General features: G+C 41.6%; 2 protein-coding genes across 16 annotated transcripts in view; both read right to left on the reverse strand.

Annotated features, from left to right (window-relative positions):
- Positions 1-10,676, reverse strand: part of LOC126928900 (regulating synaptic membrane exocytosis protein 2) — a 69,455-nt gene extending 58,779 nt beyond the window's left edge. For 6 of the 15 annotated variants that reach the window (XR_007716999.1, XR_007717002.1, XR_007717008.1 and 3 more), the window contains exons 1-2: positions 8,311-10,673; positions 3,228-3,432 (exon numbers count right to left, since the gene is read on the reverse strand). Coding sequence is in view for 1 of the 15 variants with exons in the window: in XM_050744756.1 (XP_050600713.1) it covers positions 3,228-3,432; positions 8,311-8,420 (315 nt within the window). In the remaining 14 variants the exon portion in view is untranslated. Of the gene's footprint in view, positions 1-3,227; positions 3,433-8,310 lie in introns of all 15 variants that reach the window. The other 9 variants (XR_007716995.1, XR_007717001.1, XR_007716998.1 and 6 more) reach the window with 5 other exon arrangements.
- A 1,491-nt stretch (positions 10,677-12,167) lies between these two features.
- On the reverse strand, positions 12,168-17,497 carry LOC126928914 (exostosin-3). The gene is made up of 10 exons (XM_050744794.1): positions 17,028-17,497; positions 16,645-16,881; positions 15,982-16,522; positions 15,059-15,900; positions 14,779-14,994; positions 14,499-14,709; positions 14,179-14,435; positions 13,695-14,099; positions 13,519-13,623; positions 12,168-13,397 (listed from the first exon to the last, which is right to left on the reverse strand). The coding sequence occupies exons 2-10, from the start codon at positions 16,822-16,824 to the stop codon at positions 13,293-13,295; spliced, it is 2,862 nt and encodes a 953-aa protein (XP_050600751.1). The 5' UTR covers positions 16,825-16,881; positions 17,028-17,497; the 3' UTR covers positions 12,168-13,292.
- Between the last annotated feature and the right edge of the window lie 136 nt (positions 17,498-17,633).

The following is a 17,633-nucleotide window of genomic DNA, read 5'->3' on the forward strand; positions in this document are numbered from 1 at the left end:
TAAGCCGAAGTTCCGCGCGTCTGCCTCTATTATTGTACCTCGCTCGGTGAAATGCGCGCGCGTGTATTCTCTGTACGTGCGTTAAGCCCCGGTTGTCGCTCTTATTTCTCCGCTGCCGGATGCGCCGCTTTCAAAAACGAAGTTAAATTACCATTTATGCCGCGGGCCTCCTGAATACAAGCGAATAACTGCCGCAACCTCGAAGAATCGCTCGCTAAACTATCGTGTCGTTAATCAAGTTACGCGATCTATTCGAGGATTTCTCTTCGAATCGTTTTAAATCATCGACGTTACTTTACCAAACAGCTGGTGGTAAGGCTATATTTGAGCCGGTAAGCGACAAATAAAAAAAAATCAAATTTGCCAAATTACAAACTTATCATCGGCATTACTTTCTTAAATATAAAAAGATATAGAAATTTAAATATGGAAAAAGTAACGTTTCAAGGAACTTTCAATCGCAAATAAAATCGCAACGATCGATTATAAAATCCGGCTTTCGGCAATAAATGTTCAATGACAATAATGATAATACGATCTGTCCATAATCACTCGATTGTTAAATATCGCCTCGAAAAGGGGATGCATGATGAAGGGCGTGTCGTGTTCAAAGGCGAGGGATGAGAAATAAAAAGCTAGGTTGCGGGCAAGTCCGTAGGCACTATTTCATTCCCATTGATGAAAATCCTATCAAAATTGTGCGATCTAACCGGGGAAATACCAGCGTTCATAGATAGGAAACATATTCGCTAGCTGGCTATTTAACGATGGCATTACGCCCACATACGTTACACACGCGCACGTCCACAATAACGGTTAATTGGTGTAGCATGGAGAAGGGTGGGCGGTAAGGGGGACAACAGAGCCGCTATAGGTCAATTATTTCCACGTATTTCAAACGTGCGCGACGATACGCGGTCAGTTATCGTCTTTTACGATAGGGCTGCTCTTAATTGTTTCCAGGAAGGTGACATTTCTAGCGTTGATCGCTCCTGCACTTTTAACACCAAAGTCAAACCATCGGTGGCGGTAATCGTGGCCGCCCCGACGACGACGACGACGACAAGGCTCGTGTTTCGAAATCTCTTCGCTTAGGAAATAAATGGACTGCCTTGAAGACGCGATAAATCACAGCGGCGCGGATCCAATTTTCCGCGAACGCCGGGAACTGGAACTGCGTGAAATCGCTGGAATCTTCGATAACGCGCGAACGAGACCTTCTTCCGCCATTAACCGCCTCTCACGCTACCATTCCATTTGACGTCGATCTAATTTTTCAACGGTTCTTATCTCTCCTCCCACGATTCGTCTCAATTTTTATTAAATAAAAATTGCACGCCTCCGTGTGTTCGTCTAATTACATATACAACGATTCATGAAAACGTTTGAACGTTTATCATGGAAAATTTGTATATTATATAGAACACATTGAAATGTCAAAATGTGTACAGAAGAGACATTAGCATGCAGTATATTAGCATACACCTTAAGCGTATAATAAATGTTAATAATAATAATCACATCGAATAAGATTTTATATAGAGCGTTCAAAAATTTCCAGGCTGGAAATGAAAAGAGAAAAGTACCACCAGAATTTATGGTTCAATTTTCCTAGTCGACCAGAGATTCTCGTCGCCATTCTATTTAGGATAGCGAGATTGTGCAACGCGCGAATATAGTGCAACGAAACGTACAGCGACAGGCCCGAGATAATACTTCGAAGGAGTCGGCAATCGTAGCCTCGTTTCCGTTCTCCCGAGTGCACAGATTCGCGCCCAAGATCCCATTGATCAGAGTTATCAGCGAGGGTCGAGCGAGAGTAACTGTGGCTTTCGGACTAGTTTCCACCCTATCGATTCGTGCGACAGATCTCATTGCTTATCGATCTGTGATGCTTTTCATTTCATCTTCAAGTTGAATATTTTTCTTGAATTTAAACAAATCTTTCATTCGCTTCTAACGATCTATACAACAGAATTTGATCTGTATTCTCCGATAATGTTAAACGATTCATTTACGGCAATTAAGAGGATAGAAATTCAAATATTTCCGCATGGGGGCAAATTTATTTGAATCTTCGGGTGGCGTGAAAAGAACGAGTCTTGGAACGTCACGAGAGGCAAGGCGTTTCCGGTGCTCGCGTACCGAATGCACCGTCACAGAGGATTTCCTTTGATCCCTTCATTTAGGTAATGAATCTTTTTTGGTCGCGAGCCTGACCGGTCTGGCGACAAATAAGACTCGTGATCCCTCAAAGCATGGATGTTCACTAAATTTAAGTGGCTTCCGTAATTAAAAGAAAAATAACGGATTATCTAGCCACCCTCTAACGAAAGCGCGCATTTTCTCGCCAAAATTATTCCAAAACTCTCTATGAGTAACCAACGAAACTTCCAATTCAAAAATACCATTCTCAATGCTTCTAGAGATATTTGAAACTATGAAAGACAGCGAGGAGCGACGATTTCTTCGTGATTGCACAATGTTGAAACCAAACTCGCAATCGGTGAAAAGAAATATTTTCGAGAGCTTGAAGTACAGCTAGTGGTAGAAGACAATCATTGTCGGACATTGTATTTATATAAGCTTCAAAGGGCAGTGGATGAAATACAAAAAGTTAACGTCAATCAATATTGAAACCAAACTCTCCACCAGTGAAATGAAATAAACTAGAAAGCATCGGATATTGTATATATGCAAGGTACGACAGTATATCGAATAATAGAAAAGTTAAAGTAACTAATTGATCGATATTTATCGTTACCAAACTACGCTAATCAGTCGAATGAAATAAGTGAAATAAATTCAAAAGCCTAAAGCATAGCTAATACCGATAAGAGATAACCGTGATGAAAAATTATATCGATACAAGATTCGAGAAATCAGTGGATACAATACATAGTATGAAGATAATATGTCGATTGGTCGATTGATTCTAAACTCGCTATCAGTGGAAAGAAATAGATTCGAAAGTCTAAAAAATAGCTAGCAATAGGAGACAATCGGTAAATCAGACATTGCATTCGGATAAGGTTCGACGACAGTAGATCGAACAGAGAAAAGTTAACGTAGCTAATAAGTCAGCCGGGACTCCACCCCGGCGTATTCGAACGTAGAACGCGAGCGAGTAAGAAAAACAGAGGGAATTAGAGCGCGCGAGAGCTCGAGGAGAACTCGATTCCTTCGGACAATATATCTTGCCGCTTCTTTTCCGATCTCGCCCCTACCTTGTTCGACCGTAGAGTGACCTTTCCGCCGCAGCGTGCGCAGCACCGGATGCTGCAGTAGTTGCAGATGTGGCCGACGCCGTCGGCGAACTTGGTTTTCAGGCATATGTGACACGTGGCGTGCAACTCCACTCCCGCCTTCTTGTGTTTCTCCGAACAGGCCCGTATCCTTTCCTCGAGGATCGTCACCTCGTCCTGCTTCCGTCTGTAAAGTATAATATAAGAAACGTATTATTCCCCCGTGAGCAAAACGAATAGGGGGAGAAGGAATCTATTTTATAAACATTGAAAATGTCAGATGGAACTCAAGATAATTCCGGTAACGTTAGAAAGCAAGATGTTTCCTCTCTTTTTAGTTACGACAAAATCGGTTACGACATATCTCGCTATTTTGGATCGATTTGAAAGAAAGATGCAAAAACAAACGCAATTTCATCACGTCTCTCGAGGACTAACGCGATATCACGAAGGCAGATAGGACAGGAAGGGAGCACGTTTAGAAGCAGTCGACGTCGTATGGAAATTACAGGCTAAACCATCAAACGAACGCTGCATGCGAGGGGGATACGTTGTAAAAGAACAGCCCCCGGATAAAAGACGGCACACCAGCTTCGATAAATATGTAAACGCACGTGTACGTACGTGCTTAGCTGCGTTCTAACAAACCCTTCTTCTTCGTTTCTCGTCGTTGTAGCAAGTAACTTCAAGAGCAGATAGCGAAGTCCTCCTACCGCGGTATGCTCGCATCAGCGAGCTTCGAAGAGGAAAACAGAGAAGAAAAGCATGCTTCTTCGAACGGGGATGCTTCAGAAGACTCGACTCAAGTCGTCATTAGATTCTCTGGTAATTGTGAATCCTCAATTTCGAGATTTTCGGTCAAACAAAACTAAGAAACAGACCTCCAGATCTTTTCCTCTTTCTTTTCCTATCTCTCTCGGTTTGCTATTAACATTCAGTCTATCGTCGGCTGTTTTTCGTCGAGCTGAGATTTTTCTGCAAATTGCATCGCACCGTCGTCGTTCCACTTTTATCTGCGCCCGCTATGATTTCGTTTAGGCAGAGCTACTTAATTCCAGCCGCGTAACTAATTCGCAGCGCGACGTTTTCAACCCCCGCTCGTTTAGCTTTCAGCGCGGTTTTCAAGATCCAAGAGACCGGAACAGCCATCAGACGTCCGAGAGAATTCAGCCTCGGTGAATTCAGCGAACACGAAGCTTTTATCGAACGTTCTCTGCTGCTATCGAACAGAGTTTGCTTATAGAACTATCAGCATCGACTAGAAACTCGAAAGGAAGAGTAAGGAGGGTGGAAGGCGCGATAGAGTTCCATGTAACGTTCAACGATGCGAAATCGCCAATCCCCATGCAAACGCACTCGAACGTCTTATTATCGAGCTTCAGAAACTCGATGTCGACTACGACTATAGTCCTGCTGTTTATACACCGTATGAACGACGCTAGAGTGCTGACTGTCGGTAGAAGCGAAGGAGATAACACGTAGGAGGGAAACTTGGTTTCTATCGCTTCGTGAACGATGCGAAGTATTTTGCAGGCTATAGAATAATCGATGAAAAAAGAACTTTCTAGCGAGTTCTATAGATTTGAAGTTGTCGTATGTAAGACTTCGGTGAATGGTCGTCTGGTAAACGATCTTCGATGGAAGGGACTTTGTTAAGGTGCTCGATTTCAATCGAAGGAACGGCGGGATCATTCGCGAAAGTCTTGGAATGGAAGAAACGAACGGGCACTCTTCGATTAGTGGACAGAGAGATAGGATTGTAAGCGGTTGCAGTCGAGGGAATGGTCAGGCTTTGATACCGGAGGAGAGTCAATTTATCGCTGAGGTAATTGAACTGGAATGGAATGTGACCGATGTCATCGATTTATTCCAGCCTGTCGCTAACTTGCGACGTTTCCGTGTCTTTCGTCGAGACGATGAAATTCTGATACACTTCCAACTTTGTCCTCTCTTGGTGTGTACACAGGAATTTTCAATTTATGTTCACCCGCTTTGAGCGCGTACACGATTCGACGATCATAAGAGAGTTTCTTTAGAAGGGTGGTTCGTAAACAACGTTAACCATCCTAATCACAAGGGATGAAGATGACAAGCCGGTCCAGGCAGGAAGGATTCGCAGGCCAAGTAGGTTAGCACGAATTCACGAGGGAGTAAGGAAGGCGGGAATACTTGGCACGAGGTTAGCCCATCTACAAGATCGGAAGCCCTCGGTGTCTCTAGGTCGCGTGTACGTGGACGAATGAAAGTTGGGAATCACGAGGGTTGTTGGCACTGGGACGGCGGATTCGAACTTGAATCCCAAGGAAACAGACCCGAGAACAACGCATCGAATTCCTTTTGATCGCTATCATTCTAGCTAGCTATAGCTGCTGGCACAAAGGAGGAAGAGACGCCTATATTAAATACAGCGGTAGTCGATTCTAGTTTCGAGCGGAAATTTGCATGGAACAGTCGCAAGCGGCGGTAACCTAAATCTTGAGTTTGCCGATCGAGTCAAAGGTCGTGGCTGCATGTCATAAAGTACATATACAACGCGCTACACCCGTATATAGACAGACAGACAGAGAGAGAGAGAGAGAGAGACGTGTACGTATGTCCGCCTACGTTACTCTAATTGCTTTACCAATAATCGCGCGCGACTCGCGAACACGCGACGACGATCGGTCGAGCTGAAACGCGACTCGTCGCGTTACGGCCGCGTTTTCCCCGAGACACGATCTATCCGTCACGCGAGAAAAAAAATATTCTTTCGTGACAAAAAGAGAGGAGAGGGGAAGGAAGGGAGAGAAGCAGATCAAAGCCAGAACAGAGAAATGTAGGTTACTTAACGAATACCTCCCGTGATTTACGCGCGACTTTTCCGTCCCACAAAATCCGCGCTACGCGACTTTTCACACGACGTCCCGACTACGTGCCTCGCTCGAACAAAGAGTCCCTACCCTCTCCCCCGATCTTCGCGCGACGCGTCGAAACTTCCGTCCATTCGAGCCTCCGTTTCATTTTTTTTCTCTTTTTTCTTTTTTTATTCACGCCTCAAACTTTACCTCGTCTATTATACTCAAGCTTTACAATATCCATAGAGAGGGAAAGAAAATATCGGAGAATATTACTCGTTAAGGTGAAAGGTAGACGAGGAATTAGCGTTGGAAACAGTTCGACGTCAATTACATCAGAAAATTACATCGGTTCGCACGCATGAACCAGCCTAAAAAGCGAGGGACGGAAAAGGTTACGTCTATTTTTGCGCGAATCGCCTTGTGATGCGTCACGACGGGAGACCTCCCATCCATACCACAACTAAAATTATCATCGCGATATCAAAGGATTCTCGTTGCTATACGTGACTCGACAACGTAGCAAATACAAAACCTAACCCACACGCTGTAACTGCCGACTCTGGAACCACGTGTAAAACCGCGTTACCCTTCCGCGAACGGGCTACCCTATACATTTCAGGATCCAAGAATTTACCATGCCAATCCAGCCTCTTTCACACTCTATCCACGGCCTGCAACTGCATACCCTATGCATACCCTATGCAACTACAGCAGCTCGTTACCGAACCACGTCAAGGCTTGCTGCCTTGCATTTTACATGCGTCCCTACACGTACTTATCGTCCACATTACATGATCTCGCATCGGTATGGCGAAGCACGCTTTCCTCATTACTCTCTCGCTCCTTCCCTTTCTCTCGATGCCCATCCCCTCTCCACTTCTCTTCCTCTGTCGATTCACCCCTCTTTCACCCTGTTCTTTGTCTCTTTCTCTCACACTCTCTGGCTGCCTGTCTCCGTTCTCCGCTCGACTGCTTTCTCACGTTCCCGTTTTCCATCAGCGACAACCTATCAATAAAACGCCTTCCTCGAAGAACGCCGTCCATTTTCCTCGGCGTCGCCTCGCTGCGACTCTGGCACCGTAATTACATGCGAATGAGGCTGCTGGCGCATCCGTCACCCGCTGCCTCTTGCAACGGCTAGGTGCCAGCCTGCCGTTGAAAGGATCAGTTTTCGTTGATTCCTTTCGGTGTACGATGCAAAGTTTCAGACAATCGCTTCGTCGATCTTAAGGAACGTTCGTTCTACGTGTTTCCTATAATTACGCGAACACACTTTCCAGGAGAAGAGTTTAAGAAGATAGAAATTCACTACGTTTATTCAAAAGGCAGTTTGAGTGATTTAATTTAGTTAAACGAAAGAAAGTTTATGGGAATAAATTTTTATTTGGTAGATGCTAAATGTAGAATTGACGGGATAATCATCCGAGGTAGCGACGAATACCTAAATAGGGAAGATACGATAGGTATAAAACGGTCAAGGACTAACGAGCAGGTAAGCAGAGAAAATAGGCAGAAAACGTCAGCGAGGACAATTTGCTGGTCAAGAAATACACGTACTCGATCGATCGGGTATCGTTTCGTTCGTTCAGTAATTCTGATCAACGACGCGTGACCGTCCATGGTCACATTTTGTAGCTCTGCCTAGTCTGTCTGGCCATTCAGACCTTCTACTACTTGCTCGATGCAATGTCTCTTTCCTAACTCGTTTGTTTCTTTTTTTGTGGAAACGCGCAAAGGCGCCTGATTTTCTTGGATAAACGCATAAATCTTCTCGGACGTTAATCTCTTCAATAAGAGGGATGCAAATGAAAAAATAATGGTATTATAAATGGTATTATAAATGGTATTGTAAATGGCTGATAAAAATAAACGTTCTTTAGAAAACATTTTACGTTTTTCGTTCCTCTAAGCAATTTAAAAGACAGTGTCCTCTACTTTTAAATAATTAAGTGCATTCTGTTGTTTATTGTTAAGTGTCGAATACTGTAATCCTTGCAATCCATGGTAGTCAGGGGGGTCGATCATCGACTCCTTCCTATTTTTTTCTTTCCTTGCGTCAATAAATGAAATCGAAAAATCCCTCTATATGTTGATCATAAAGGCTAATAAAAGAAAATAGTTAAATACAAAGAGGATAAAAAAAAGGAAGCATAGTGCACGAGGCAGAAGTATCGTCAGCAGCCGCAGCATCGTAGTTGTCGAAAAAACAGGTTGCAAAACCGACGTACCTCATAATCTCATTTTCCTTTTCCTCCTCCTGTTTCTGCCTTATTATAACCTCCTCGATGGTGCTCCTCTCCTCAGGGGTGAGGTGCGACATATCAGGTACAGCCGCCATCACGGACGTAAGATAGGAACGTGCACGGGAAGGTCTAATCGCGAGGAGTTTAGCGCGACGCGCGGGCCGGCGCAGCACCGACGACGCCGCCGATGAGGTACCGCGACGAGGATCGCTCGCCGCGCGACAACGCTCGTTCCTACGGGATATCGCGTCCTTTCTACGACTACGGGAAGGCTGCAGCGTACGGGGGGAGTCATCCGACACCTGGTAATCGGCGCAGCTGGCCACGACAACACGGGTACGCCTTCGACGAGCGTAGATTATGCCGTGCTCTCGCTTTCGTATCTTCCACTGGCTGTTGCTTGTCCCGCTGCTGCTGTTTCTGTCGCTGCTGTTTATGCCGTTTGTCACAGCATACAAGACGATGACAATCGGTGACGATCGGTACGCAGCTTGGAAGCCCGTCGACGACGACCAGCACGTTCGCCCGACGTTCGACTGGACAAGTGGAACCCACTCGACACCGGACTGTCTTGTTCGTGCGCGTCTTATCGTCCGCCTCGAGGCTGGCTCTCATGCGAGCGTCATCGAGACTCGTCGAGGCATCGACGCGACGCTGGATAGATCCGTGATCCTCGTCTCCGTCGGCGTCCTCGTCGTCGTTATCTCTCGTCGTACGATTACCAACGACCACATCTGTATGACAAATCATGTTTCACAGGCTGTGTGGAGGTTCTCGCATTCTCTCTTCCGTCCCCGATCCTAGTTCTCCGCTCGAAGCCAGCATGGAACGATACGAGGGCTGTCCCCAGGTGTTCCTCGAAAGCGACCTTCGACGAGCTTCTTCCTCGCGTCCTCGATATGGCGGCTGCGAGGTTAGAATGTGCGCACTGCTCTCCCCCGCTCTCTTTGCTTCTCTCTAACGTGCTCCGATTCTTTTCTTTATCTTAATCTATTCTTCTTCCTCGTATATCTCTTCCTACACGACTATCGTATCGTGTACTCTATGATTCACGGTTCGCAGATTTGTTTACCCTCTGTTCCCTCTGTTTTGATGGTCGAACACCTCGCGAGGTATCGAGGTTTCAAGCGGACGAGCGGCCCAGTTCACGAGTACATCGATTGAAAACGAAAACGGGTCACGGGTGCCGTTGGTGCACTCGTTTCTGCCGTACACACGAAGCCCAGGTTCTTGAACTTTGCAGGGGAATACGCGATCCTATACACGGCGGGCGCAGGTGGAGCGCTTCTGCCACCGGTTAAACGAGACCAGTCCGCGTTTCAGCACTAGCCAAGTGTCGCGTTGACGGCCGCGCGACCAATCGGATACGATACGATAATAATGGCTACGTGGTCGTGTTTCTGACCTCTGTCAAACGTTTTCGGAATTTCATCGATTTCGAACGGAAACGGGTCACTGGGTATAATATCTACTGGCTCTCGGGATTTTTCTTCTTCAGCCTCGAATCGTGCACAGAAAAACACTCTTCCATGTATGTATTTTCTCGTCTTCTTCAACTATAAAACAACGTAACGTCGTGTTGTATCACAGCAAAATTAATCGTAAAATTCTTCGAAAACGACGAGGTGCGATCAACAAAATTTCACAAGTTGAAAGCAGACGAATCCTTGGAAAATGGATCGACACAAGAAACGCGTTAATGCGAGCGCTAGAATACACGCGTAGCCTCGATCATACGAGGAAATCCGTGCCACGTATGCCTCGCTTCCAGACGATATTCAACGCTACAAGTATTCTTCTCAGTGTTTGCGATTCACGTGGCGGCCGAGACGACGATGGCGCTCTTCGACGTCTCTGCAGCGACCGCGACACCCACACAATCAATCGCCCTAGACCGGATTGTTCCACACCCACGAGAGCCGTTTTCTCAGCTGACCGGCTGTTCACGACGTTTTCAAGTCGCGTTCGTGCGATTAGCAGCTCGCGATGTCAGCTGTTTGCTCGTTTACGAATCCTCGCGTTATAATTTATTTCCACGGAAATATGGATTCTCGTACTATCTTCCCTCGTCGATGTAAAACGACCACTTACGGTGTTATCGCGGGTGACTCCGTGCTTGGCTCTGAGTTTACCGTTGCTCGCACTGATTACACACGCGAGTAGACGATGGTAACGGCGTCCAGTCGAATCGTTGACGGCGAATAGCGAAGCGAACAATATTCTCTCATTTCTGTGTTTCAACGTTTCCTCTCTCGCTAACGCTCGATGCTAGAACAACACACGAATGAGCTTATTCCACACCCCTAGCGCGCTTATGTCCGCCAACGCTCCGCGATTGGTACTACTCTCGCTGACGGCTCGGTCTCTCCTTCTCTCTCTTTCTCCACCTCCTCCTTCGCCCTCTCTGTCTCCCTTTCGCCCCTTCTCCCTCCGATCGCCTACATCTTTCTCCCTCTACCTACGCTATCTGCTTCTATCTCGTTTGCCCCTTTCCCTCGTCCCTCTCCGCAACGAGCTGAAACGAGAAAACCGGTCTCCGCGAAGGGGGCTAATTTCCGACCACGAATCGACTTCCTGTTAGAATTCTGGCATCGAAATCGCGCGAACCACCGACGACGAACCAACGGCCCTCGGCTCCACTCGCTATCGTTCATGGAAGAAACAAAAGAAATGGGAGAACCGAGTCGAAAACCACCGAGACCTTTCACCGTGGAGGACACCCTCCTACGGCTCGTACTTGTGTACGACCGCAGTTGCGCGAACCACTCACACACCCCCTCTCCTACGTGTTTGTCCATTCGGGACCACCACCCGACCTGCACGAATTCCGCTCTCTTCCCGTGCATGTGCCAGGCCCAAGGTGGGGAGGCAGAAACGCGTCCTGAAAGGACGTCTGTCGCTCGCGGCCACTTCCACTCTCCTGATTTTACAGGAACGTACGCCAGCTGACTTCCGGGTCCTATTTGTAGACGTACGACGATTCTTTGAGTTTAGGTTTCATCGAGTTGATCGCTGAGAAATCCATTCATGCGGTCTTAATAAATAATGGGATGCGGCGTATGTTCGAACCAATAAGGATCACAGGCCGCACTTACGTCATGGAAAACCTGGTATTGATCGCACCCTAGGCCAATGGGGTTCACCGCCGCAACGGTGTTACTCTTGCTGTTCTGGCGGTGAATTCGAACGCGTCACCGCCACCATTCTAAGCCGGGAAAGTATGAATTTTCTCGTCGAACATTGATGTCGTGAGATCGCACATCATTGACGATAATTATCTTGAAAGCTCTTCAATGATGGTCTTGTGCAATGTACATTGTGTGTGGGTGTGTTTCAAAGTCTAATTCGATGAATTTCCCAATTAATCGATAATAATAAAATCGTAATTTGCGAATAAGATCATAAGTAAAATGAGAAATTTGTTGCAGCGTTTGATCGACGAACGTCTGACATAGACTGTATTAATACTACTGGCGCGCGGCTGACTAGCGATAACAGGACGTACTGTCTTAAGCAGTGGTGCCTTACATTACCTTATTTTAACATAAATTTCGATAGAGAGTGGGATAAGAAAATATTTAAAGATTTTATGCAAATGAAAAAAAACTTTGTTTCGACAGATCACATCTTAAATGTCGATCAATCAAGAGCAATATTAAAATCAGCTGCCAACAGCCATCAACCTAAAGTAGTAGACTCTGCTGATCTGCTTTTATGGTGGTATGCAATACACGCATGATTAATGATGTATGGAGGGTAGCCAAAGGTACTGAATCGTATCTTTCTTTCGCGAGAATCAAATAAAAAGTAATATTATACGGATCGTAAATCAGGTTCCAATGTACAATCATAAATAATATATATTTTTATTTTCTTGCACGTGCACTTGAACTCAATTCAGGTCAAATTTTACAATCAATCGTGTAAGATTCGGCAAAATCATTTTTACATATATCATGTTTCATAATGATTGCAATGTGTTACATAAAATTGAATAATGTGCGGTACACGTACTTATAAATAATTTGTTAAGAGTATTATGTGAAATTAATAGATCAAGAGAAGCTAATTTAAATTCTTACAAATTTGGCACATTTAGGTGGAAAATAACATACAACAATTGAAGCATTATCAAAGAGCAATGTAAGAATAAATGGCAAGCGAAATTAGAAAGAAAAGATAATTATACGTTGATATAAATATTTTTTATCGATTTTCTAGTAGAAGGAGCACTTTTTCTCAATTTTGTATGGAATACGTTTTCGTATTCATTCACTAGCGCGCACTGCCATAACAGTAATATTTAATTATTTCCATTTAGTTATAGTTATTTACATTATCTCGATAAGCATAATTCCTAGATAGCGTAGTTTACACTGTCGTTATGTACAAATGAGATTATTGTGCAAATTGTACATAACAATAATCACTGAAGAGTAACGATCGTATTCATATTAATTGTACTCTCAAATTAAGAGTGATGTATTCAAATTCGGTCGTATAGAACTTTTAATATATACATATGCGTATTGTATACATCTTCAATATCATTTTTTATATTTTTCGTCCTACTTCGTGCATCGTAAAACTAAACTCGGTTTTGTAAATAAATTTATTACGCTTCGTCGTAAATCGTTATCATTGGTGTGATATAAGTTATGTGTACGAGGACATAAAAAGATTACGCACTATGTCCTATATTTACTATAATATATGTATGCAGTCAACGATGTTTCATCATTAAATTTTTTCGAACGTGCATTTCACTCAATCAACATGTACATCGATAAAAAAAGGTACAATAAAAAAGTGACGACAATAAAAAATCCTACGATGTTTGTTCTATGTATTTATATACCTTATAGGAAATTCAGTCAAAATTTTATCAAAACCATGTAAATTCTATCAAGTGATATTTACTAAATATATATATATATATAATTCTATTATTTTTACTTTTTTCTCTTTTATATAAATTTAAAACATTTTTGTTTATCATGTGGAATTCTCGTTTTAAATAATATCGAATCAGCTCGATATTGAGTGTTTAAGAGAGGCATGTATCCAAAGACCTGAAATTATTAGAATTTCGATTTTTACAATACACCCACTACAACTATATTTCATTTGTGGAAATAACATGTGGAAAAAGCAATAAAAATCTTGATAAAAAAAATAGTAAAATACACTTACCTGAGAGAAGAAATTGATGCATTTGTGCCTTTCTTGAAAATGAGTATCATCTTCAGAAAGAGAAACTGGACATCCAGGACATCTAAAAGTCCAACGCGATGTAACCTGAACAAAGAAAGACAAATTTGGTTAAGTATTACACGTGTATTAAATATTTCACGCGTATTAGCATTCACCTTAACAGGTGGTTTTCTTGTGAGATGAGATATCAAAAAGTTCATAGCAATATCTTCACAGTTCATGTATTCATCAACCTTGTCCCGTATTGCTTGCGGTAACCAATGTGTATAAAGATATGTATAGTGTTTATGAATGAATGCGGCACCAGTTAAAACCATTGATAATTCGCAGGAATAATTAGAATTATAGTTCCACGCATTGTGATAATTCTGGTCCCATGCATGGAAACGACCTGGAAATCCAACCACACGATCTCGGTGCTCTCTCCACACTCTGAATCCAAACATAATTTCATCGTGTCGTAAATGAGCGTCGTCGTCTACTGAAAGAACAGCTTCAGTTTCGATAGCATCAAATGGAAGAAATCTATTGTTCAAACTATTCCGTGGAGCCTTGATTACCTACATAAAAGGAAATCATTACTTTTGCTTATAATTCACTAACTGAATGTACTCACTTAATTTTTAGAAAAAAGCTTACATGAATTGGAACTCCAATATCAGGCCATTTTAGGTCTTCCATCGGTGGTTTTGGACTATTCCATACTATCAGCACTTTATTTAAATACGGCAAACCATACAACCGAGCCAAAGAATTTATAAGCACTTGCTCTCGTTCATATGTCAACATAACAATTGTAAATTGTTCTCTTGGATAATTTCCACCTAAAGCTTCGCTAAATTCTTTACCCGCACCTCCAGCACCTTTGCCAATTGGTCTGAATCCCATTTCAGAACCTACAGTTTATAATGTACCAAATGAAATCATTGTTATTGGATAGAGAATATAAATTTATTTACCAAGAAATTTTGCATCACTAGGAAGAACGGTATCAAAAGGTAATTGTGGATACAAATAAAACGGATCCACCCAATCGTTCCAGATTTCATGCCCTTGCAGCAGCATTGTGGTATAATTTCTTTTAAAAGCAGGAGATGGATAAGGTGGCTCTAAAGGACCCAGACTTTCTTCTGCTTCCGGCTCAGCAATAATAGTATCAGATTTTAAAGGCTGAAGAAAAAATAAAATTATTATGCGTAACACAAAAGAAGCTGCATAACTGTATGTTATAACGTTTACCACAAAGCTTTCATTAAAGACACTTGGACTGGCAGTCTGAGGTGCTGGCAGAGGTGGTATGCCAAGTCGGTCCCTAATTACAGCTATAATAGTATCTACAGCACCTTGAGCAGTACTTAAATAACGTTCCCATATTAATCTGCCTTGTCTACGCATACTTAAAAGATCAGTGTCGAGAACGGCACGTAATAGAAAATGCATTTCTGTTACCCTAGCCTGAAATTTAAAACATGTCCAATAATAAAAAATAATATCAACATAAGGACATTGTAGTTTTTACCTTTGGCAAGAAGATAGCAGCTCGGCGCCAGCTAATAACTTCACTGTAACTTAATAAAATTTGATCGCCACCTAAAAAAACTGGAATAGATCCCGATCGCAATGCTTCATATAATCTAGCCTGCATAGATGAAGTAGTTACAAACGAGGCATTGCTAGGAGCTAAAATTAAAGTAAATGTTGATTCTTTCAGTATAGCTTTCCTCGAGGAATCAGTTCCACAGAGAGACCAGTCAAGTATTTCTATTAAATTTTTCTCTTCAGAGGCTGGTATACATTCAAACTGAATGAAAAATTTATCCAATGTTAATCCTATACTCATATCTTTAAGATGTTGAATAATGAAAGCATCTAAATTATTTTCATCGACTGTTAGTCTTTCCATATCTACATCTGCATCATCAATTTGATGTGTCATGGTAGCCGTTCTTGGAGATCTCATCTCTCCTTGAAAAGATAATAAATATTTTCTTCTTGCTGGCAACATTTGTGCACATTCTTGCCACACGTCGCCACCCGGAGGTCCCAAAATTGGAGGAACAACTAAATCAAAACCTTCGCGAAATTGATTTCTAAAGAACGTGGATTGGACTATTATGGCTCTGCCTGTATCTACTCCACTAAAAATATCTCCAGATTCTACAGACAGATCTCGACGTGCTAGGTTTAACAAAATATGATTTCTGCCATCTCCGCCCCAATAAGGGAGTGCATGTAATTTTCTTACATCTATAGGTTTACGAAATTTTTTATCTACATTTTGTTGAGTAGAGAGAGCTTCTCCTATAAGAACTATGTATATACAAGCTTCGGCTGCATTTGTAGTAAGATGCGGATTGTATCCTGTAAAATAAAGGCATTATTTAATTATTATAAAAAGAAGTGTTTATATATAATTACAAAAGATTATTTATTCATATATACCTAAGGTTTGTTTTATGGTAGTTTTCAAAAATCCATCAACATCCCATCCAGAATTTACTACAGAATACTGATCAGGATCATACAAGTATACTGGAAAACCACTAGTCAATGCACATCGACTATGGTCAAAACAATTATACATTCTACACAAATGTGGAATTGTGCTAGGTAGTACTACAGGAATAGAATTCATTAAAATACGTTTGGGTGGAGCCAATTCTGGCGTATTTCTTTCCACTGCTTCTCTTTGAGCTACCTGCGCTTGTTCAACACTGATCTTTAATCTATCGAGATCTGTTTGCTGGTGTAATAATTCCTGTTTTAATTCATCAATTCTTTGAGTTAAGCTACTAACTTCGATCTGAAGTCTTTGTCTCTTTGCACTCAAATCCCTAAGCTCATTATTTACAGAAACTTTAATACGTAGCATCTCTTCTATTCTCATCTTCAATTGAGAAGCTTTCATAGGAGTAAAATCTTCAAAAGCTTCCAATGTGGAAAATGTACGATAAATATCTTTATCTGGAGAGTCAGATTCCACCTAAAAAATAAAAAATTTTTAATTTTAAATTTACCACTCATACGTATAACATTTTTATCTAAATATATATATATATATATATTAATATATAACAGTATAAAAAACAGAATAAAAAACAGTACCTTTGATAAATAATAGTGAGTAAATAATGGTACAATGAATAAAACAGCGGATGTTAACATTATAATTCTAGATAATTTGATATGTGTTATCCAATGACAAATTTCTCTGCCACTTCCATTTTGATGGTACAATGGAAGTATTTCAAATATACTTCCTCCCATCGTGTTATAGATTATCATTCATGTTTATTTAAATTTCAAATCAATAAACTTGTTTTGTGATTGTTTGACAAATTCCTGCCAATACAATGAGAAGACATTGTTATAATAAGCAACATTATTTTCTTTATTTTACACAAAATATTAACGATATATTATTATATATCTTTTTATAGCAAGGATGATATAAGTAGCAAAATTATGATGCTCATGAATATACTTACCAAGAACATGATAATTGTGGAATTTTGATTGACATTATTCACTAATAACCTAACAACAAAGTATTTTCCGCTCACATTTTTTGAAAACACAATCAATTATCATTAGAAACAAATCATCAATGTTATTATAAACTAATTTAACGAATATATTTTACTTTATGTACATTCTTATTTAAAAAATTGTTCAACCATATAAAATACGCATAGAGAATTGACAAAATCACAAGATTTCCCATCAAAGGTTCACAGTGAGCCAATAATAATTCATTCAAAAACAGTATCAATAAAAATATTGCTGTGTCTTCATTAATGTTTATTCATTCGGTCTTTGACGTACGGCCTTGTAACTTGGTGTATGGTATAGGCATTCATTTGCGTGGGCCAATATTTACGATAGCGTTTTGTTGTTATTTCACGAAGACTTTCATCCGTCGTGATTTCTACAAAACGCAGAAAAAAGAAAGATTTTCATCGATGCCACCGGACGTAAAACCGAATCACTTGACGTTTTCGATGAATTTTTTAATCTGATCGTATCGTAAAATACAATGTTTAATAAATTGAATGTATGCAAATCTTTTAAATAACCCGCGACATTGTTCTCGA

Source organism: Bombus affinis, chromosome 2 (genome assembly GCF_024516045.1).
Source record: "Bombus affinis isolate iyBomAffi1 chromosome 2, iyBomAffi1.2, whole genome shotgun sequence".
Lineage (NCBI taxonomy): Eukaryota > Metazoa > Arthropoda > Insecta > Hymenoptera > Apidae > Bombus > Bombus affinis.